Consider the following 22,373-nt stretch of genomic DNA (forward strand, 5'->3'; position numbering starts at 1 on the left):
ACCTTAGCCACAGCTGTGCTTCCTTCTTTGCCGTCAGTTAAACAGCAGAGTCCAAGAAACTTCAATGAGCCTCAGATTGGCGAAGACTCAAATGCAAGTGCTGAAACCCCAAGTTAACCTTCCAGACAGACTTGCCCTTCTCGGCGAGCGTCGGCACCGGCCTGGCCCCTTTCCCCTCTCGTCCAACCACCCCACAGACGGGAACGGCGCCTCCTGGCCTCGTCCTGTTCCCGGCTGCCGGAGAGGAGCAGGGCAGCGAGGCCTCCCGGGCCACGCCGCCTCCCGGGACCCCGCGCCGCCACTCTGGTCGCCCCCGGGCGCCCCGCTCTTCCGCCCCAAGCCAGCCAATGAGAGCGAGCGGCAAGGTCGGGGGCGGGCCCGGTAACGGAAAGGGGCGGTGCCGCTTCCGGCCTCGGGCGGCCGTGGAGGGCACCGCCGTGGACCGGAGTGGACCCGGGTGGACCGGAGCGGGCGAGTGCGGGAGGTGAGCAGGCGGGCCGCTGGGGCCGTCGCCGCGGACCCGCCCCCGGGACCCGGCCGCCCACAGTGCACAGCGGACCTGCCGTTCCGACACCTCACTGTTCACCTCGGGCCCGGGACGCCCGGTTCCGGGCTCGCCTCCTGCGCCGCTCGACCTCGCAGTCATCTCCGTGAACGCCCCATTTTTCCTCAGTGAACGCCCACTTCTCCCCTCACGCTCCTCAGTCCACACCCCTCTTCTCTTCTCAGGCTCCTCAGCCCTGAATTGAGCTTGGTTCGTTCAGAACCTTTCTCCAGTTGCTTCCCAAGTTTTGTCAGTCCTTTAACTCAAATTTTCATCTCAAATGTCTTAAATACCACTAGTTTAGTATGTGAGAACAAAATGCTACCAGGACCCAATGCTCAGCTCTGTTTATTTGTTATTTGAACTTGGCTTAGTTAACATCTCTGAGATTTGTTTTTCTCATCCCAGATTTGGGGTAATAATAATACTTTCTTTGTAGGGCCGTTACAAAGATTAAAATATTTAGAACAGCATCTGGCTGGGTGTAGGTGCAGCAGAGCGTTCAGAAGCATCAGAAAGGTGCCGACTGCAGTGATCTGTGAGAAACGGACATGCCTGTTTGGGGCAGAGAGCGGGTATCCAGGGATGCTTCTGGAATGTTCAGTGATGTGGCCGAAAGAGGAATTTCACATGACAAGACATTGGTTTGAAACTGCAGGAAGACTTTGGATTGAGTGGTTATTACTCTCCAAAGAGTCTTGCTTTGCAAGTTTGTTTTTGCCAAACTGATGTCCATGATGAAAGGGAATATCTGTTTATTTACTTATTTATATGTGTATTTCAATATTTATTGTAATTTCAAAGGCATTTTTTTTTAACAGAGAGTGAAAAAGAGACAGAAGATCAGTCTTGCATCCATCTGCTGGTTCACTCCTCAAATGGCTGCAGTGGCCAGAGCTGAGCTGATCCAAAGCTGGGAGCTTCTCCCAGGTATCCCACATGCGACTCAGGCCTTCCTCTGCTGCTTTCCCAGGCTGTAAAGCTGGGAGCTGGATCAGAAGTAGAGCAGTTGGGACGTAAGCTGGCACCCAAACACTAGTGAGTGGAGAAATAGCCTGATACACCACTTGTTTATTTTCTAATCCCAAACTTTTGAAATACTGCTTGGTTTATAATCAGCAAGTGATTACCTTAATAAATAGATGGTATGGCTGAAGGTGGGAATGTAGAGCGGACATGAATAGTTAATGACAAATATGAGCTGTGGTGCCGCGAACAGCACTTTATAAGCAGAAAGAAATCAATTGAGAGTTTGCTATGGCCTGGCAGTTCGGATGCCTGCGTCCTGCACTGGAGGACCTGAGTTCTACTCTAGGATCCAGCTTCCTGCTAACTGTGGACCCTGGCAGACAGCAGAACGGCTGAAGTGATTGGGACCCTGCTACTCACGGGGTGGAGAACTGGTCAGTTCTTAGTTCCCAGCTTCGTTCTGGTCCAACTGGCAGTTGAAGACACTGGGGGAGAGAACCAAATGGGCACTCAGTCTATATCTCTTTCTCTCCATCTGTGTCTGTCTGACAGCAATTAAGTAAAAAGAAATACTTTTAAATTGGTATTTACTTATGTAAGTTACAAATTAGAATTTTGGGAATTAAATACAATGGATGAATCTTATTCTAAGTCTTGTGGATTTTTAAAAAATATTTATTTTTATTGGAAAGTCCAATTTACAGAGAGAGACACAGAGAAAGATCTTCCATTAACTGGCTCATTCTCCTATGTGGCTGCAGTGGTAGTTACAATGATGTAGTTACAATAATGCTGGGTTTGTTTCTTGTTTTGTTTTTGCATGTGCTGGTAAACATTTGCCATCTTACTTCCCACTTTCCTGGTGTTTTCAGTTGCTCATCCATTTAAGAAGCACTTCTGTTATCCCATGCAGGTTTTCAGTTCTCCCGCCTCAGATTTTTAGAGTTCCCTTAGCTCCATGAGGTTTAATAATGATCAAAGAACACTGGCTGGAAGGCACTGCACCCTCTGAGAATATGGCTTCTATAACAGAACATACCCAAGCAGGCGGCTGGATCAATGACATTGGAGAACAAAATAGGCAGGATAGAAATTTGGGAGTTACAGCCCAGCACAGTGGCCTATGGCTGGGGTCCTTACCTTGCCCATCCCATATGGGCACCAGTTCATGTCCTGGCTGCTCCTCTTCGCATCCAGCTCCCTGCTTGTGGCTGGGGAAAGCAGTTGAGGACGGCCCAAAGCCTTGGGACCCTGCACCTGCATGGGAGACCTGGAGAAAGCTTCTGGCTCCTGCCTTTGGATTGGCTCAGCTGGGGCTGTTGTGTAGTTCTGGCTGTTGTGACCACGTGGGGGAGTGAATTGGCAGATGGAGACTCTTTCTCCGTGTCTCTCCATCTCTCTGTCTCTCTGTATCTGAGTTGCCAATAAAAAATAAATGGAGGGTCGCCACCCTCTCTCAGAATGACCATCAGGATCACTCCAGCAACCCCTCAAAACAAACAAACAAACTAGAATAGATAGAGAACAATAAGGAAAGCTTTGAAACAGACAGGAAACGGTCAGCAGGGATGCACTTATAACTCACTGGGTGGGACACAAAGATTAGTTACTCCTCACTGGGGTATTGAAGATTTCTCTGCACACCCCTCCTAAAAATGTTCACCTAAACTGTTGACATATGTCTTATTAGAGTTTTAGAGTTAGACTACCCGAAAAACAGCCAGGTTCAGCAAAATCATGCTTCAACGCTATAAACTGCTAAATACTAAAGTAAAGATAGACATGAGACAGCTGAATAGTAATCTATAGCCATTTTAAGGTGTATAGAACCCAGTTGTATATAAACTAATCATTGAAATGTCAATGTAGAAGTCACAGGATGTGGTTCAGAACTTGCATTCTTTTTTTTTCTTTTTCTCTTTTAACATATTAGTTACGCAATACCATGTCAACTAATTCCATAACGTTATAAATTGTTACTGATAAAATGTCGGGGCTTTTAATTAAACGGGATGATACTCTGCTGGCTCTACCTTCAGACCAGAGATGGTCTCCCCAAGAAACCGTTGAATTTATCTGGACAATAAGATGCTGGACTTTATGCTTGATAGATGCTTGCAATGAAAGAATCTCAACTGAATTTGAACTGTGGTAATGCAACAAGGTGCAGGAATCCACCATGTGGGGGGGACTCCCACAACAGCCATAATAGGGGAGGAAGAAAATGGAGAGCCCATCATGATGGCCTAGCAGCTAGGGTCTTTGTCTTATGCTGGGATCCTATATGGGCGCTGGTTCTAATCCCAGAAGCCCCATTTCCCATCCAACTCCCTGCTTGTGGCATGGGAAAGCAGTCGAGAAAGGCCCGAAACCTTGGGATCCTACACTCGCGTGGGAGACTCCGAAGAAGCTCCTGGCTTCTGGCTCCTGGCTTCGGATTGACTCAGCTCCAGCTGTTGTGGCCACTTGGGGAGTGAATCATTGGAGGGTAGATCTTCCTTTCTGTCTCTCCTCTTCTCTGTATATCTTCCTTTCAAAAAAAAAAAAAAAAAACTTAAAAAAAAGTAAATGGATCCTTGTGGGGGGGCTGTGAAAGAAGAAAAAATGTGGGAGTTATTAGCCAATAGATCATATTCTCTATTTCAGTTAATATCACCATGGAAGTTAGAAATCATCTCGTTGTATCAGTTAGCCCTGCAAACCTAGACCCATGAAATCTACCAAATTCTGTTGGCTCGTCTTCCTACCTCACATCATGGGGCTCATTACTGCAGGCTGTGGCCATGCTCTTCCCAACTGGTCTTCCTGCCTTGCTTCTCCCACACAGCAGCCAGAGCCACCATTTCACACGTGCTGCATGACACCCCACCGCCAGCCTCCAGAGGCGGCCCTGCTGAGAAGCAAAGTTCTTGCCTACTTAATACGTTTCTTCTTCTCCACTGCTTTACCAGCTCCATTCTGTGGTGGGGTTTTTTTTCCCTTTTTTTCTGCTTCTCAAAGTATACCACACCCACTTTTCTGTTTAGATTCTGACTTTAGCCATTGTAGTTATCAGTTCAAATGTCGCTTCATTAGAAAAGACTCTGTTTACACACTGAAGATCCCTCTCCCTACACAAGATCTTCTATTATACTATCCTAATTTTATTTTTGTTTTTTAGTTTTATTGGAAAGTCATATATACACAGAGGAAGAGAGAGAGAGAGGAAGATCATCTGTTCATTGACTCACTCCCCAAGTGGCCGTGATGGCTGAAGCTACACTAATCCAGAGCCAAGTGCCAGGAGCTTCTTCCAGGTCTCCCACATGGGTGCAGGGTCCCAGGTCCCAAGGCTTTGGGCCATCCTTAATTGCCTTCCCAGGCCACAGACTGAATGGGAAGTGGGGCCGCTGGATTAAAACTGGCATCCATATGGGTTCCTGGGTGTGCAAAGTGAGGCCTTTAGCTGCTAGGCTACCACGCCGGGCCCTACACTATCCTATTTTATTTTCCTTGTAGTGGTAACTGCAAACCAGAGGTGAATTTCTGATTTTTTTTTTTAATGTCAGGCTTTTTCTGTTTTTCTTTTTAAAAAAATTATTTACTTGAAAAGCAGAGTTACTGAAAGAGAGTGGTGTCTTCTATCCACTGGCTCACTGCCCAAGTAGCTACAACATTTGGATCTGGGCTGGTCGGAAGCTAGGAGCTAGGAGTTTCTGGGTACCCCACATGGGAGGGCCAAGACACAGGGCTGAGAGAGGCTCACCAACACTTCAGAGCCAGCAAAGCAGAGAGCAGGCAGGGAGTGAGCAGAGCGAGGTTGGAGCTCAGGGAGGACCCAGCTAAAGTACTAGAGGGGATTAGGCCAGGTGCTGCAGAGGTTCCAGACCACAGGAGGACAGGGAGTGCTCTGGGTGTGCCGGCTGGGAATGCTGTAGGGAGTAGCTGACAACGCTGGGTGTCAGGCAGGCAAATGTGGAAATTCGGAGGGGTGGGGCGGTGGGGAGAGTTCCATGAGACTGAGTGTGAAGAGAAGTTTTCCAGGCAATTTTTCCCTCACCCATGCTTACCCTCCTGCTCTGCCACCTCGCCTGTACCCTGCCTCCCACTCAGGCCTGTCAGCCTCTTCCTACTTAACAAAAAGACGACGGCGACCAGCTGGAAGGATGGAGTTGTCAAATGTGACGTAGCTCGGTGCCCACGGAAGGAACTTACAGATCCCACAAGACCAGATGTCTGGGCCCTGCACCCCAGGTTCCCAGACCTGCCTCCGCTACCTGCTGAGGGAGCTTTCTGCTTCTCACCCCAAATTCTGGCCCTTCACAGGGAAGGCGACTAGAGGGTGAAGGCTGGAACCTTCTGTAAGAGTGAGCAGTTCACAGCAGACTTTCCTTCCTTTATTCAGTTAGTATTTATTAAACATTTGCTGTTTTCCCTAACTCTGAGCCAAACACTAGGAATAATTTATTGAATGACAGCCCCTGTTCTGCAGGACCTTTGAGTCTGTGGGGACGACAGAGGAGGCCACAGTTACATGCATCCGTGGCCCATGCCTCCCTCTTTTGCGCTTCCCTGGCCTGTTCTCTGCCTTCACAAGGCTGTGAATCTCAACAGCCCCTACAGCTTTATCAATCCACTCCTCTCCCATCTTCCCTAGTGCAGCACTTTGTGCTTAAATAGGCAAGCATCAAATACTAATGGAATACTAAAAACCAGGAGAAAATCTGGGTGATTTAGTTACTGTGCAGTATTCTAAGTAGCAATAGACATGATTGGTAAGTGCTGATCAGGGTTTGCCTGCTATGTATCACATAGTTTAATCCTCACAGAACCTGGTAAGATACAGATACTATTAAAGTCTGTTTTCTAAAAGTTTTATTTATTTATTTAAAATATAGCAAGAAAAACAGGCGACAGATTTCTCATCCAATTGTTCCCTTTCCAGAAAAGCCTGCAACAGATAGGACTGGACCAGGCCAAAGTGTGTGATGCTGAAACTCTGAATCTCTGTGTGGCAGACAGACCCAGGCACTTGAGCCTTCCAGAATTCACGTCAGTAGGTGCAGCAGGGACTCTGATAGGAAATGGGCTCCATCCCATCAGCTGCTCTACTTGTGATCCAGCTCCCTGCTGGTGCAGCAGAGGGTGGCCCAGGTGCTTGGACCCCTGCACCCACGTGGGAGACCCAGATGCAGCGTCTGATGTCTGGCTTTCGTCTGGCCCCGCCTTGGCCACTGCAGTCATCTGGGGAATGAACCAATGGATGAAAGTGCACATTCTCTCTCCCCCTCTGTAACCCTTACTCTCAAATAAATAATTTTTTTTTTAAGTAAGAGAGTGTATTGTCAAGGAGAGAAGTGAGTTGCTCTAAGTGGCACAGCTGATGTGGGAGAGCCGAGTTTGACGGACTCGGCTTCTGTGAGACCTCCAGGACCCCGGAGAGTTCAATTGAAATAATTTCTTTTATTCTGCAGATTTGTGAATTGTTTCATATTTTATTTTATTTTAAAAGAGTTGTTATATATTGTTTATTTAAAGATGGAGTTACAGAGAGAAAAAGGGGAAAGAGGGAGAGAATTTGGCATTTGCTGCTTCACTCCCCAAAAGCTTCATCTGGGTCTCCCACATTGGGGACAGGGATTCCACCTTCAGGCACACTAGCAGAGAGCTGGAACAGATGTGGGGCAGCTGGGACAAGCTGTAGCTCATGTGGGATGTTGGTGTCACAGGCGCCACCACAATGCCTCCTCCAGATTGTCAGAGCTTTGTATCTGGTATTGCATCAGCGAAGATTTACATATCATGGCAGCATTCGTCATATGATGCAGAGTATGACTATTCTGGAAATGCCTTCGATGTTGGCAGAGTATCTCCATACCATGTCAATACAACAGCTTGCCTTTGAGTGGATGCTCAGGTCATTTGTGCTAGGATGGGCACTGCGGCACAGCAGTTTACATTCCTGGTGTGAACTGGCCTGGCCCTGGTGGTTGTGAGTAGATGGAAGATGTCACTTTGTCTCTCCCTCTTTCAGTATCATTCTGCCTTTCAAACAAATGCACCTTTTAAGAAATACTTAGGCAAGAATAAATTTTACTATTATTAAAGGATTTGTTTATCTTACTTGAAACAATTGCAAGGAGATGGCGAAACAGAGATCTTTCATCTGCTGGTTGACTCCTCAAATGGCCATGATGGGCCAGTCCAAAGCCAGGAGCCAGGAGCTTCTGCCTGACCTCCCCTATGGGTGCAGGGTCCCAAGGCCTTGGACTGTCCTCCATTGCTTTCCCAGGCCACAAGCAAGGAGCAGGATCAGAGGTGGAGCAGCCAGGACTTGAACCAGCACACATAGGGGATGCTGGGACTGCAGAGAGTTAGCCTACTACACCATCACACCAGTCCCATGAATTTCACTATTGTGTCATCATCATCATGATGAACATTTTTTCCCTTAAATCATCCTAGCATTCAACTATGTTTAAAGGGTTTGTGTGGCAAGAAATGAAGAAAACGGAGGGACCACTAACATGCACAACACTGGGTTTGGCCCTTCACAGCAGTGCCGAATAGCGAGCAGTGTTGTCCAGCTCCAGCAGACGGGAGGAATCGTGAGCTGAAAGCAGTAGAGCGTGCATTGAAATGATGGTCTGTTACAGCAGCTTCTCTCTGTGCACGCCTAGATGGCTGACTCCGAGCCTGGAGAACGGAACTGTGACAACATGCTGAAGATGTTGTCAGACCTGAACAAGGACTTGGGGAAGCTGCTGGAGGAGGTGGAGAGAATCTCAGGTACGTATTCTCTGGCAAACGCTGCCAAATCCCAGCTCGTCCCTGGCTACTGCTCTTCCAAATCCCAGCTCATCCCTGGCTACTGCACTTCCAAATCCCAGCTCGTCCCTGGCTACTGCTCTTCCAAAGCCCAGCTCGTCCCTGGCTACTGCACTTCCAAATCCCAGCTCGTCCCTGGCTACTGCTCTTCCAAATACCAGCTCGTCCCTGGCTACTGCTCTTCCATTGGATGCCTTCCCACTACTGTAGGTGCAGCATTGCCTTCTTTGAAACAAAGAAAAGATTTACTTCTTTAGCTTGAAAGTCAGAATCACAGAAAGCATGAGAGACACAGAGAAAGCTGTTACATCTGCTGGCTCACTCCCCAAGTGGCTACCATGGCAGGAACTGCGCCAATCTGAAGCTAGGAGCTTCTCCTGGGTCTCCCACATGGGTGCAGGGTCCCAAGGCTTTGGGCCGTCCTCCACTGCTTTCCCAGGCCACAAAGAGGGAGCTGGATGGGAAGTGGAGCAGCCGGGACATGAAAGAGTACCCCCATGCACTAGCAAGTAGATGTCATTGTCTACCTCAGTGGTCTCACGGGCTAAGGTGTCATCAACGTGTCCTGCTCTCTGTGTTTTGATGAGGTACTTGACTTCTTCTGTTGGCTTAGATGAGCTAGATGTCTTCTTGTCTTTCATCTCCATCTGGTTATGTTCTCCATTCTTACATGGAAGTCAGCAACTGATGTGGCTCAGTTCTGCAACATGTTCTCCAAGGTTGGACCACATGTTCTTGGGATTTTTCTGAGGCAGGGTAATAAGTACAGTGGTCTAGTTGGGGAGCCTCTAAGAAACCCTACCTGGGCACCCTCAGACCTGGCTCTCTTGTGTGTTAGCTGAGGCAGGGTCAGGCCCAGCCCACCCCCTGCACTAGGCCACACATGTACTGGATGGTGCATCTGCCTGGCCAGCCCTGCCGCCAGCCCCACTCTCATGCGAACCAGTGCAGCCCACTCCCTGCACCAGCCCACACATGTACTAGAAGGGGCATCTGCCTGGCCTAGTCCAGCCCACTTCACAGCCTGGCTTTTTTGCTCACTGGCAGATACTATGCCCTCTTGAGATGACCCTAAAGAATCTCTCTGAGGCTCAAACCCAAGACAGGGGTCTCATGAGCACCAGCCAGTGCTGCAGCCAGGCCTGCTCTATCTGCCCAGCCCCAGCTTTTGTCTACACCAGATCTTCTGGATTCCCCCATCTAGTCTCCCTTGGTTAGTTATCTGCTGGTGCAGACAAGTCCTCAAAGGCCCCTGTTCTAAATTGTCCCCAGGCCCCTGACTCTGGGTACTGCTTGGGTACTGGGTACTGCAGTGTGTGGCGGTGGTGATGATGGCAGGGATGCCCCAGCTGCCGTGTGATTGTATTGGCATGATGGGAGCCCAGCCCCCCTCCTCCAAGTCTCTTTTTTCTAAAGAATATAATAGGAACCATGCAGGCACACTGGTATAGTTAACACAGGGTTGTCATTAACCAGACGCAGAATGCCCTCCAGCGATTGGCTGCTTTCCTCCCAGCAGTGTAATATTGGTCTAGATGCAAGGCAACCTGGGCAGTTGCCTACAGCTGGGAAGGAAATAATTTGTTATAAAATTTTCAGTTTTCTTCTTTGGTTATTGCTTTGTTGAAGTTGTGTTAGTTTGAACATTTCAGATTTCTTCACAAATCACTTTATCAATATTCTCTATTTTTAAAGATTTATTTATTTGACGGGCAGAGTGACAGAGAGAGAGATTGATCCACCCACTGATTCACTGCCCAGAAGTCGGCAGCAGCCAGGGCTGGCCCAGGCCGAAGGCAGCGGTCAGGAGCGCCATCCGGGCCTCCCACGTGTGGCGTATTCCAAGCAGACGGGCTGTTGCCTGCCGCCTGCATATGTGCCTGTGAGAGTTAGGTCAGCAAGCAGAGGTGGAGCTCAGTCTGACATACAGCATGGGAAGCAGGCACCCTAGGCAGCTTCTTCACTTGCTGTGCCATGATGCCCGTCCCTGTTTTGTGATTTATTAGCATGCTGCATGCAGTGACATTTTCCATGAGTGAGCATTAGCATTTAAAACAAATAATTAGGGGGTTGGCACAGTGGCAACCTGTGGTGCTAGCATCAACCCACTTGGGCATTGGTGCATGTCCTGGCTGTTCTACTTCCCTTCCAGCTCCCTGCTTGTGGCTTGGGAAAGCAGTTGAGGACGGCCCAAAGCCTTGAGACCCTGCACCCACGTTGGAGACCCACAAGAAGCTCCTGGCTCCCAGCTTCGAATCAGCTCAGCTGTGGCATTGTGGCCATTTGGGGAGTGAAGCAGCAGATGGAGACCTCTCTCTGTCCTTCTCTGTCTAAAATTTACCTTTCAAATAAAAATAAATAAATCTTTAAAAATGGAAAAATATCCTTACCTTTTTATTATCCCTTGAAACACATGCTGTATTCCATCATGCAATTAAAGTAAAACTTAATCAAAAGAGAAAAGTACATAGAGTTTAAAATCATAAAAATTCAGCCTCCCAGAATTAAACTCTGTTGGACTGGTAGATGTTACTCCAGGTCTTTTTATTTTTTTTTTTTAAGATTTACTCATTTTATTACAGCCAGATATACACAGAGGAGGAGAGACAGAGAGGAAGATCTTCCAGCCGATGATTCACTCCCCAAGTGAGCCGCAACGGGCCGATGCGCCGATCCGAAGCCGGGAACCAGGAACCTCTTCCGGGTCTCCCACGCGGGTGCAGTGTCCCAGTGCTTTGTGCCGTCCTCAACTGCTTTCCCAGGCCACAAGCAGGGAGCTGGATGGGAAGTGGAGCAGCCGGGATTAGAACCGGTGCCCATATGGGATCCCGGGGCTTTCAAGGCAAGGACTTTAGCCGCTAGGCCACGCCGCCGGGCCCACTCCAGGTCTTTTTACGTGTAAACGAAAAATGACAATTGCATGGAGGAGAGAAAGTTAGGCTTTGGGCCTGGCATAATAGCGTAATGGTTAAAGTCTTCTCCTTGAATGCACCAGAATCCCATATGGGCGCTGGTTCTAATCCCGGCTGCTCCACTTCCCATCCAGCTCCCTGCTTGTGGCCTGGGAAAGCAGTAGAGGACAGCCCAAAGCCTTGGGACCCTACACCCACGTGGGAGACCTGGAAAGAAGCTCCTGGCTCCTGGCTTTGGATCGGTGCAACACCGGCCATTGTGGCCACTTGGGGGGTGAATCATCAGACGGAAGATCTTCCTCTCTGTCTCTCCTCCTCTCTGTACATCTGCCTTTCCAATAAAATAAATAAATCTTTAAAAAATTTTTTAAAAAAGAAAGTTGGGCTTTAGGGCCCAGCGTGGTAGCCTAGCAGCTAAAGTCCCTCTCCAAAGATGCAGATGTTTTAAACCACAGGTTTACTTTCATTTCTTGGTCACTCACTGGGATCGAAGGGATGGCTGCCAGCTATGTGTGGGACCGTGCAAGCAGATTGCATGCCCCATGTTTTGACTTATCTGTACTTCAGGAGTTGGTCACTGTCAGGCAGCACCATCTCCCATTTCATCCTCCGCGTGTCCCGCCACAATCTGAGCTCATTGCAGCCAGGGACTTGGCACCGTGTGGCCAGGATGGTCACACTGGGTACTGGGTACCCAGTGTCCACTGAGTCCTCCTCGCTGTACTGCCTACTGACATTCTGTTCGTATGACTTACATACTGAGAAGATGGAGACGTACATACAGATTGATTTCTGCATTTGAAAGGCAGAGTGATCGGAGGGGGGCCCTCTGCTGGTTCACTCCGCAGCTGCTCCCCTGGCCATGGCCAGGGCTGGGCACTAACTTGATCCACATCTCTGTGGGTGCAGGAACCCCAGCCCTTGAGCCCTCGCCTACTGCCTTGCAGAGGCTGTGTTAGCAGGAGCCAGATCAGGTGTCACAGTCAGGCCTGAGACTCCAACAACCCACCACAGGAGGAGCCTAGCATGGAGCCCACACACATGTCCTCGGAGCCTTGTGTGTCCTTGCAAGGCCTGACCCTAACTGCCAGGCACGGGGGTCCCCGCCCCCTCCTACTGACCTGACCAGGCCTGTGTGCTTCTTGCAGTGCAGGCGACCTGGATGGCCTATGATATGGTGGTGATGCGGACCAACCCTGCACTAGCCGACTCCATGCGCCGACTGGAGGATGCCTTCCTCAACTGCAAGGAGGAGATGGAGAAGAACTGGCAAGAGATGCTGAATGAGACCAAACGCAAGCAGTGACGCCTCCTGTGCCCCTGCCATCCAGACATGTCTTTGGGTCACACCACTTCCCTCCCATTAAACCTGTTTTCAAGCCTCGCCCTAGAACCTCCCTGTCCCCGAGTGTCAGCCTTGTAAACAAAACAGCAGTCGGACACAGACGCTTTGCATCAGTCACACTTGTATTTGGTGCAGCTGTGTGGGCCAGCAGTTCAGAAACAGCCGAGTTCCCAGCCTGGGAGGGTGAGGCTGCTGGCTGGACAGGCAGCAGTGTCCATTAGATGTAGTTGCTCCCTGGAGTGGGCACAGGTGAGCACAAGCTGGACTCGAGCTCAGTGTCCTGACATGGCTGGGGGCCCAAGTTACGAGCTTGCTTTTCCCCTTACCCCCCTGTAGACGAGGAGCAAGGGAAGTTGAGGGTCTCATTGAAATTCACACAGCTCGTGAGGACAGGACCCTGGTAGCACTCCGCTGTGATGGAGGTCGGGGAGGCCAGGCTGGATGAGAGCCCAGTTGGGGCCGTGGGCAGGAGCTATTGATGGCAGGACCAGCCTCACAGACTTGGGGAGTCCAGTGTCAGCAGGTCTGGGTAGACCCTGGTGAGGGCACTTTCCGAGCTTGTTTCTTCCCCTTGACAGAAACCAGGCTCCTCTGTGAGCCACCTCCTCGTCCCTGACTCCAGGGAACCAAAGTGCTCCCTACACACACAGAAGAGGGGCAAAGTCTAATCCTGGCTGCTCCCCAGGCCTTCTCGCAGCTGGGAGGTCTCAGAGGGAAGTCTGCAGAGGGTCCTTGGAGGGCAGGGTCAGCAAGAAGGGGCTGAGGGTCCCCTTGCTCCCCAGGGGGAAGGGCTGCAGCTCCTGAGCCTGGAACTGGGCCGTGCCCTCGGAGATTGTGAAGGTGGCCGTGACCTGATGGTTGAGGCAGTAGATGGTGTTGCCCAGCACAGCACATCGCAGCGGGGCAGGATCCGGCAGGGGCAGGGAGGCTGCCCGGCTCCAGGAGCCGGTCACAGTGTTGTAGCGCATCACCGCTGCGCCCACGCCCCGCAGCAAGTCGAAGCGGTAAAGGAAACCCCCAAGTGCCACCATGTCACTGGAGCGCCGGTGGCTGGCACTGTAGGGGCACTCATCCCATGAGTCCTTCCTTGGGTTGTATCGCAGCAAGCGGTAGAAGAGGTGTCCCCCTGTGACATAGATGTCCCCTCGACAGGCTACTGCCTCATGGGCCACGGGGAAGGTGCCCGCGGGGAGCGGGGCCCGTGGGGTCCAGGCGTCTGTGCGTGGGTCATAGCACTCCATGCTGTACAAACATTCACCCCCGATGGCGTAGAGCAGCCCGTCAAGGGCCACCAACTTGAGCTGTGCCCGGGCCTGTTGCATGGGCCGGACTTGGCTCCAGATGTCAGTCAGTGGGTTGTAACAGAAGACCTGGTTGGAGCAGACGGCTTTGGTGCCTGAGCCGCGGATGCCGCCCGCCAGGAACAGGTAGTTATGCATGGTGCAGAGGCCGCAGCCCCGCAGCGGAGCTTCATCAGGCACCCTGGTCAGAGGCCACCACGAGTTCTCCTGGGGGCTGAACACGTGCAGCTGCGTGGGCCCAGCTGGGGCAGGCTCTTCAGCGCCAGAGCTGAGGCGGCTCACCGGGTAGAGGCTGGGCAGCACCAGGACGCCCAGCACAGTCCGACCCCGACCAGTACGCAGGTTCAGGATGCGCTGGCGGTCAGCCCCACTCAGCTGCCGGTACAGCTGTGCATCTCCCAGCACGTGCAGCAGGTTGTTGCTCATCACGGCATAGGTCTCCCGGGCCAGGCTGGCGTCCCCACGCCGCTGGGCCAAGGCCAACACATCCAGGCAGTTGCCCAGGTCCAGCCGCCGCCGCAGAGCCGCTGCCCTGGCTGGCTCCAGGGTACAGGGGTCACGGACCCCCTCCGCCACCCCCCAGCTGCCAGGCCTCTGCAGAAAGGCCAGGAGCTTGCGGGCCTCTCTCTGCTTCTGTGTGACAGCCTCCTCCTTTGTTGCCTGCCCCGGGGACAACCCCGAAGTCCCTTGCCCCACCGTCTCCTGCTCACAGCTCTGGGCGAGTTCACAGAGGCTGCGTGTGCCAGGCTGGGACACTGGCTGGGACACTGGCTGGGACCCTAGGGCAGGGCCAGGCTGGGAGGGCGCCTTGGGCAGCGCTGCTGGAGGCTGTGAGTCTGAACTTTTCTCCTCAGGGGCATCTTGGCAAGGGGGGGAGGCCCTGTTAGTCTTGAAGCTTCCTGGCTGTGGCTCACCCTCAGCTCCTGCCAGGCCCCCCTTGCCGGCCTCTGTGGCCATCCCTGGCCCTAGTGTAAGCACAGACCCCTGAGTAGAGCAAGCCAGCTGGCTGTCCTCAGAAGATGCAGAGACTCTGACAGGTGCTGACCTTGAACCCCTTCCTGGGAGCTTCTCTTGCTTGGGGAAGGGGTGGCTTCTGAGGACCATGGCTATGAGGGTCCCCCAGCTGGCTGAGACCTGTCTCTCCTGGGAGCCCTTGGAAAGAGCCACACGGGCCTCCTGAGGCACGGGCCTGGGTCCGCTGACAGGGACTGGGGCAGGGCATGCAGCTGGGGTTAGAAGTGAGGCTGGGGTCGCAGTTGAGGCTGTGTGTGAGGCTGGGGTTAGAGGAGAGGCTGGGGTCACAGTTGAGGCTGTGGGTGAGGCTGGGGGTAGAGGTGAGGCTGGAGTTGCAGCTGAGGCTGGGACTGGGGTTAGAGGTGAGGCTGGGGTCTCAGTTGAGGCTATGGGTGAGGCTGGGGCTTGGAGTGAGGCTGGAGTAAGAGGTGAGGCTGGGGTTAGAGGTGAGGCTGGGGTCGTAGTTGAAGCTGGAGGTGAGGCTGGGGTCGTAGTTGAAGCTGGGGGTGAGGCTGGGGCTGGGGTTAGAGGTGAGGCTAGGGTTGCAGTTGAGGCTGGAGCTGGGGGTGAGGCTGGGGCTGAGGTTGGGGCTGGGGGTGAGGCTGGGGTCAGGGACCGGCTGGAGGTGAGGGTTTTTTGGAGTGCTGCTGGAGCTGAGGCTGAACCTGGAGCTGGTGCTGGCTGGAGATAACCCCCATCAGAGCCCTGGCTGACTCCCCGTGGCAAAGGGCTTGGAGAGGGGGTGCTGGCTGCAGGCAGGAGGCGCGGGCGCAGGTGAGCCTTGGGGCCACGCGGCAGAGACTGGGCGCAGCTGGAAACCGACCCTCCTGCATCCCACGGCTCGGGAGCTTGGCCCTCCTGCGTGCCTCCGCCTTGTCTGGACGCCCCAGGTTTTTCTGTGCCTACAGGCGCCGGCCCCAGCGCGGAGTGTGCGCTTTCCAAACCCTTAGTCTGGGCCTTGTCCGGCTGTTGGGGTGAGGGCAGGTGGTCTCGGGGTGGCCCCTCCAAGGAGCTCGCAGCCGGTTTGCCGCCGCCGCCACCACCACCAGGAACCGCACGCGGCGTCCAGGGCCAGGTTTCCCCGGAGCCCCCGAGCTCACCGGCCCCCAAGTGAGGGGCGCGGCCCTGGGACAGCTCCCGGGGGGCAGTGCCTAGGCCTGCAGAGGCCGACGTCTCCACCACATCCCACACGCTGGGCACCGCGCCCATGCAGAGCGGATCTGGCTTCGGTCGGCGGCGGGTTCTGTCTCCGGAGCCGGCGTCCACTTGCCGCCTCCGACTGCGGCCTCTCCCCCGCTGCTCCAGGCCTTCGCGGCCACCTCCCGCCTCCAGCTGCGCCTCCACTTCACGAGGAGTGAAGTGGATCACGACCGGGGCCGGCAGGCCCGCTGCCCGGGTGTCCCTGCCCGGGAGATCGGCGCCTGGTCCGGGGGGCTCCTTGGCTGGGCTCTGCTGCGGGCCCAAGGCCCCTTTGCGGAGCGTGGCCTGAGGGTGCAGCACCGCGCCTCCCGGGGGTTCGCAGCCCTGAGCTGGGATCGTTGCAGTCGGACTGCTGTGGCTGCATGTTGGTGGGCCTGGCTTCCCCTGCTCTGGGCTCCGAGCTTCACGGCCACCACTGACCTGGGCTTTGAGGTGTAGAGCCGGCCCGACTCCCGCTGCCTGGGTCGTTGGTCCTGCTGTCTGCTGATCCTGCGGGCCAAACCAGTGCAAAGCCAGGGCAGTGGCAGCCACCACGGCCAGGGCCAGCACAGCCAGCACGGCCCCTTCCCAGTCATCGTCAGCGTCCCAGTCCCAGCCCCAGAGGGGGCCGCCAGCCTCCAGCGTGCCCTGGCTCATGGCACCAGGCTTTCAGGGCTCCCTGCTCTGCTGCCCCCTTAGGGTGGTCCTGTTCTCCAAAGCCTTGGAGGGTTGGGGTCTTCTCCAGTCCACAGCAGCAGGTCCCGCGTCACCAGAGGTGTTTTGGCCACCTGGCACAGTCTCACCCCAAATCCGGCGGGGAGAGGGGGCGTGTCCTTCCACTAGCTCGGGTCCAGGCAGGGGCTCAGCAGGGAAGGGTTATCTGGGAGATGCTATCGCCTGCTTCAGCAACATGAAGCAACCCTGTTGGATTACCAGAAACCTGAGCGCTCTTGGCTGGAGGCGGGGGACCAGTGGGCTGGTGGGCGGGTGGGCCGGTGGGGACCCAGGGGACACAGCCGAGGTGATCTCAGCAGAGAGGAGGCCCCGCAATAAGGGATGGTTCCAGGTATGTGAGGTATGCTGCATCCAGGACCTGGGAGACAGGCCCCATCGCCTGCCAGCAGCCTCATCTGCATTTTGCTGACCTTGAGTTCGCTCCCTAAAGGTGACAATTTTGTTTTTTAAAGACTTATTTATTTGTATTGGAAAGGTAGATACACAGAGAGTAGAGACAGAGAGGAAGATCTTCCATCCCCAAGTGACAGCAAAGGCCAGAGCTGAACTGATCCGAAGCCAGGAGTCAGAAACCTCCTCCGGGTCTCCCACGCGGGCCCAAAGGGACAGTTATCAAGCCAGGAGGGAAAATGAGCAAACTCAAAGTCGCATCTCAGTCTTACCCCACCCCACTCCAAGTTCCCAGTGGTTGGAACCTCCAGGAATGGAATCTTTCACCCCTGTGCCTCTGCAATCCTCAGCAACTTCCTCAAAAGTCTGCACCTAGGACTCAGCTCTGCCCCCTCAGCCCCAGCCTCCCCTTAGCTCCTGTCCCAGCCCCGCTCAGCCCCCCTCAGCCCCAGCACCCCTCGGCCCCCCTCAGCCTCAGCCCCCTCAGCCCCAGCCCCCCTCATCCCCCCTCAGCCCCAGCCCCTCTCATCCCCCCTGGGTCCCAGCCCCCCTCAGCCCCTCTAGCCCCATCCCCCCTCAGCCCCAGTGCCAGTCCCACCCCCAGCCCCTGCATCTGGCCCTGGAGACCATTTGGGTGCCCGTGGAGGTTGCCACTGTAAGCTCTTAAGGAGGGCCTTGTCCCCTCCCCCTGGCATTTCCCCACAGCTCCCGTCAGGAATGCGCACTGGGACAGGTGTCAGATGGGACCCAGGTGTGAGAAAGAATGTGGAGTCCCAGACCCAAGACAGAACCACTGGGAAATGGGGGGGCTGTGTCCTCCCTCTGGGGTCCAGGACACTGGGGACAGCCAGGCCGTGTCCCTGGCATTCAGCCCGTGCTGTGCCAGGCTCATGTATCACCTGATCTGTTCCCCTTCCAGCTTCACCCAGGACTATCAGGTGACAGAGTGGTTACGGGAGGAACTGGGCCTCGAGGGGACCTCTAACTGGAGAAGGGGCTTTTGTGCCTCTATATTCCAGTCTCAGGCTCTGCATCTTGATTAAATTTGGGGCCCAAAGGCCTTTGGGAAGAGCACTGACACCCCAACCTGCACCTCAGTAAGGGCCCCAGCTAGAAGTGCTCCACCAGCCATTGCACCCCCCAACTTAGCTGGCTCCCCAGTGCCAGCCAGAGGACAAGAGACTGGGATGCCTACAGATGCCACAGCCGGGAGTCGGATGCTGAGTCCCAGCGTGGCAGGAGCAAACCTTCCCCACCATTCTGATCTAGTCCCAGGTAATGCCCCGGCCACTGTGGCCACCTGGGGAGAAAACCAACAGTGGAAGGCTTCTCACGTGCTCTAACTCAAATAAATTTCTGTATAAATGACAGATAAAAAATTGAAAGGGAATAGTCTCTTTGGACAAGGGGACTCTGGGCTCACAGGCCAGGTGTTGCAACGTGCCAGGGCGCCCTCTGGTGGTGGGTGCCCACCTGACGTATTGCAAAAATCAGGGGTCAAAAGCTGACACTAGGGCACCCCAGCAGAGTACGTCACCTGCTCTAGAGCCTCACAGACACAGGCCAGCAAGTTGGGTTAAACATCTCCTGGACAGACAGGACAGGCACCCCCAGTGTCGATTCCTGCGATAAAAGAGAGTGCACAGAGCACAAGAGATTGGAGAGCTGTGAGGGGACACAGAGAGATAGACACAGTGAGGACCAGCAGGTGAGGTATGGAGGTGTGTGTAGGTGAGGTGTGGAGAAGTACAGATGAGGTGTGGAGGTGTGTGCAGGTGAGGTGTGGAGGTTTGTGTAGGTGAGGTGTGGAGTACAGGTGAGGTGTGGAGGTGTGTGTAGGTGAGGTGTGGAGGTGTGTGCAGGTGAGGTGTGGAGGTGTGTGTAGGTGAGGTGTGGAGGTGTGTGCAGGTGAGGTGTGGAGGTGTGTGTAGGTGAGGTGTGGAGGTGTACAGGTGAGGTGTGGAGGTGTGTACAGGTGAGGTGTGGAGGTGTGTACAGGTGAGGTGTGGAGGTGTGTGTAGGCGAGGTGTGGAGGTGTACAGGTGAGGTGTGGAGGAGTACAGGTGAGGTGTGGAGGTGTACAGGTGAGGTGTGGAGGTGTGCAGGTGAGGTGTGGAGGTGTGTGTAGGTGAGGTGTGGAGGAGTACAGGTGAGGTGTGGAGGAGTACAGGTGAGGTGTGGAGGAGTACAGGTGAGGTGTGGAGGTGTGTGGAGGTGAGGTGTGGAGGTGTGTACAGGTGAGGTGTTGGAGGTGTACAGGTGAGGTGTGGAGGTGTGTACAGGTGAGGTGTGGAGTTGTGTGGAGGTGAGGTGTGGAGTTGTGTGGAGGTGAGGTGTGGAGGTGTACATGTGAGGTGTGGAGGTGTGTGGAGGTGAGGTGTGGAGTTGTGTGTAGGTGAGGTGTGGAGGTGTACAGGTGAGGTGTGCAGTTGTGTGGAGGTGAGGTGTGGAGGTGTGTGGAGGAGTACAGGTGAGGTGTGGAGGTGTGTGTAGGTGAGGTGTGGAGGAGTACAGGTGAGGTGTGGAGGAGTACAGGTGAGGTGTGGAGGTGTGCAGGTGAGGTGTGGAGGTGTGTGGAGGTGAGGTGTGGCCTGCCCTCACCATCCTCTCACCTTGTGCTGGTGTCGTGTCTTTCTGTTTTCCTCACTGGAACTCCTGACTCAGTCCCTGAATGAACAACTTTCTGTCTCCCAGCGTCTGTTACTCACGGACCCTCTACTCTTAGACTCCCTGCTGCCTCTAGCCATCTGACCTTCAGTGTGTCCTGGCTGCACCCCTGCAGCTCCGCGCTCTCTCCCCTAGTACTGGCCTTCAGCATCTCCTGGGTGCACCCCTGCAGCTACACGCTCTCTCCCCCAGTACTGGCCTTCAGCATCTCCTGGCTGCACCCCTGCAGCTCCGCGCTCTCCCCCCAGTACTGGAGGCCTCTTGCTGCTGTCCTGATCCCTGCTTGAGGTTAAGAATCTCCTTTCCATCCCTTCACCTTGGGGTGTTTGGGGCTGTCTGTGTGTTGCACCTTGTAATTCTCACACCAGGAACTCTGAGACACAGCATCATGGGCTGGCTCAGCCGCTCAGGGCTGCCAGCCCAGCCCAGCACAGCACAGCCCAACCTGCAGAGCCTTTTCTGGCCAGCTCCCTCCCCACCCTACAGAGGGCCTGTGTATATACAGGCAGCAAGTAGCCCTGGCACATACAAGGTCAGCTCATTGTGAACCAGGGCTTAGGTTGCCAAGGGCCACTTCATAGCTGCCCCAGGATGTGCCTGCCCTGGCATTTCGCAGTCTTTCTGCCAGTGGACTGTTGTTCCAGGTCTGCAACCCACAGGATCCCTGGCACTCCTACTCCTGTTCACTGTCCTGGGCCCCACGTTGAGGACTCAGCTAGTAAGCTGAGCACCTGAGGATCCTGACTAGCTTGAGGGCAGCAGGGGGCTCCTGTCCCTGACGGCTTGGCAAGGGCCAGGGCTCACTCTTATTTTTTGGTACAATCACTCAATGATGGAGACATGATGATGTCCTCAGCACAGCCTGGAGGGTGTTGCTCACCTCAGACCACAACGCAAGGATGTGAGATGGAGTCAGCTCACTTACACGGCCCCAGCAGCTGGCAGGTGGAGGCTGTCATCATGAGTAGACCCCTTCTCAGAGGGATGATCCTGAGCAAGTGTAGCTGTGGGGTGTACGACTGTGCGCATGTTGTGTGCAACTACACCTGCATGTGTGCGATTACATCTTTTTATTTGAAAAATGGAATCCAGTAATCCTCTCTACAAATGCCCGAAACAGCCAGGGCTGGGCTTGCTGGAGCCAGGGTTGGGTCTGTGCCAGAGCCAGGGTTGGACCTGTGCTGGAGCCAGGGTTGGGTCGGTGTGGACCTGTGCCAGAGCCAGGGTTGGACCTGTGCCGGAGCCAGGAGCTGGGAGCTCCAGCAGTCACCCCCCTTGTTTCTAGGGCACAGTGGCAATGACCTGCGCCAGAAGCAATAGGAAGGACCAGCTTGATCCCAGGCCCTACTGTTTGGTCCGGAAAAATCCCTGGACTGCAGACAGGAGTTCCACACACAACAATGCAAAAGCAAAAAAACTTTATTGCTGGCTCGACCTAGGGCCCAAGTCTCATCCAACACAGGGGAGTCTTGGCAAGGACCCCGCCTGTCTCTTGCAGACTGTTTTTATTCCCTCCTGGTCACGTACAAGATGTCTCCAGCAGCAGTCATTCCCTCTTAGTCACTGGCCCAGTTCCCTAATGAGGTTCTCCACTGCCCGCTCCGTCACTCTGGGGAAATGAAGCTTTGGAGTGAAATGAAATTTAGGCTTATTCTCCCACCTGAGACCTATCATGGCATTGGTCTTTTTCTTTGTGCAACAAAGCCAACCAATGATTACAGAAGGCAAATATAGTGGTTATGCTAACAATTGAAAAGCTGCCCTAACACCGCTCAGCACTACTATTATATGTGTGACTAACCTTACCTCTAGACACTGATAACCTTTTATCCCTGATAACCTTTTAACACTACTTCTGTTACGAGTCAGTCCCCACCACCCAGCCTCGCACCCCAACTCCACACTACGATACTGGGAGCAGTCCACCCCCACAGTGGCCTCACCCACTGCACCACGACACTGTTCTGAGTTCTGTGGTCTTTCCCTCTTCCCCTCTGGCCTCTAACCTCCTCATGCGTCTTTCTACAACTAGCTGCTGTATGTATCCTTTGCACTGCTTTTTTTTGTTTAAGATTTATTTTTACTTGAAAGCTAGTTGCCGGAGTCCAGCTCCAGCCGAGAGTTCGGAGCTCGAGAAGGGTGCGTGAGATAGGCGTAGAAAGAAGAAGAGAGAAAGAAAGGAGAGACGGACCACTAGGATTCCTTGATGATTGTGGACATTGCAAGAAAGCTGTCCGCTTTATTTATACAGAAGCAGTACAAAGTTTTCTTTTAGGGGCATTTTGACATAGCTTCAGGGGGGCACAATTTACAACTTCTTGAGAAATGATTGAGGAAGGGTCCCACATTCCTTGCTTATCTTGGTTTGCCAGTCTTCATCCGCTCTCCTCAGGTCTGGGCTCTAACCTTGGCGCCACCTGTGACAACCAGGCCCCTACCTTGAATTATGTATGGGTTAGTAAGTCCGGGGTCTTGGTGTATGGGGATTACGGGCCATTGGCACTAAAGGC

General features: G+C 53.8%; 2 protein-coding genes across 2 annotated transcripts; one reads left to right on the forward strand and one right to left on the reverse strand.

Annotated features, from left to right (window-relative positions):
* The first annotated feature begins 345 nt into the window (after positions 1 to 345).
* Positions 346 to 12,616, forward strand: SYCE3 (synaptonemal complex central element protein 3). The gene is made up of 3 exons (XM_004589406.3): positions 346 to 484; positions 8,173 to 8,281; positions 12,381 to 12,616. Exons 2-3 carry the CDS (start codon positions 8,173 to 8,175, stop codon positions 12,536 to 12,538), a joined length of 267 nt encoding a protein of 88 aa, XP_004589463.1. The 5' UTR covers positions 346 to 484; the 3' UTR covers positions 12,539 to 12,616.
* A 668-nt stretch (positions 12,617 to 13,284) lies between these two features.
* On the reverse strand, positions 13,285 to 16,880 carry KLHDC7B (kelch domain containing 7B). The gene is made up of 4 exons (XM_058673721.1): positions 15,716 to 16,880; positions 15,298 to 15,452; positions 14,931 to 15,086; positions 13,285 to 14,738 (listed from the first exon to the last, which is right to left on the reverse strand). The coding sequence occupies exons 1-4, from the start codon at positions 16,726 to 16,728 to the stop codon at positions 13,285 to 13,287; spliced, it is 2,778 nt and encodes a 925-aa protein (XP_058529704.1). The 5' UTR covers positions 16,729 to 16,880.
* Positions 16,881 to 22,373: the final 5,493 nt, after the last annotated feature.

This window comes from Ochotona princeps, chromosome 15 (genome assembly GCF_030435755.1).
Source record: "Ochotona princeps isolate mOchPri1 chromosome 15, mOchPri1.hap1, whole genome shotgun sequence".
NCBI lineage: Eukaryota > Metazoa > Chordata > Mammalia > Lagomorpha > Ochotonidae > Ochotona > Ochotona princeps.

What these genes read in the sequence shown, in the direction of transcription:
- KLHDC7B (XM_058673721.1), bottom strand. Translation starts at nt 16,728, where the DNA reads ATGAGCCAGGGCACGCTGGAGGCTGGCGGCCCCCTCTGGGGCTGGGAC. An exon ending in GAGCCGTGGGATGCAGGAGG is followed by an intron (nt 15,453 to 15,715) that starts GTCGGTTTCCAG and finishes CCTCACCCCCAG; the next exon opens with CTCCAGCCTCAACTGCAACC. An exon ending in AGAGAAGCTCCCAGGAAGGG is followed by an intron (nt 14,739 to 14,930) that starts GTTCAAGGTCAG and finishes CCCCTTGCCAAG; the next exon opens with ATGCCCCTGAGGAGAAAAGT.
- SYCE3 (XM_004589406.3), top strand. Translation starts at nt 8,173, where the DNA reads ATGGCTGACTCCGAGCCTGGAGAACGGAACTGTGACAACATGCTGAAG. An exon ending in GGAGGTGGAGAGAATCTCAG is followed by an intron (nt 8,282 to 12,380) that starts GTACGTATTCTC and finishes TGCTTCTTGCAG; the next exon opens with TGCAGGCGACCTGGATGGCC.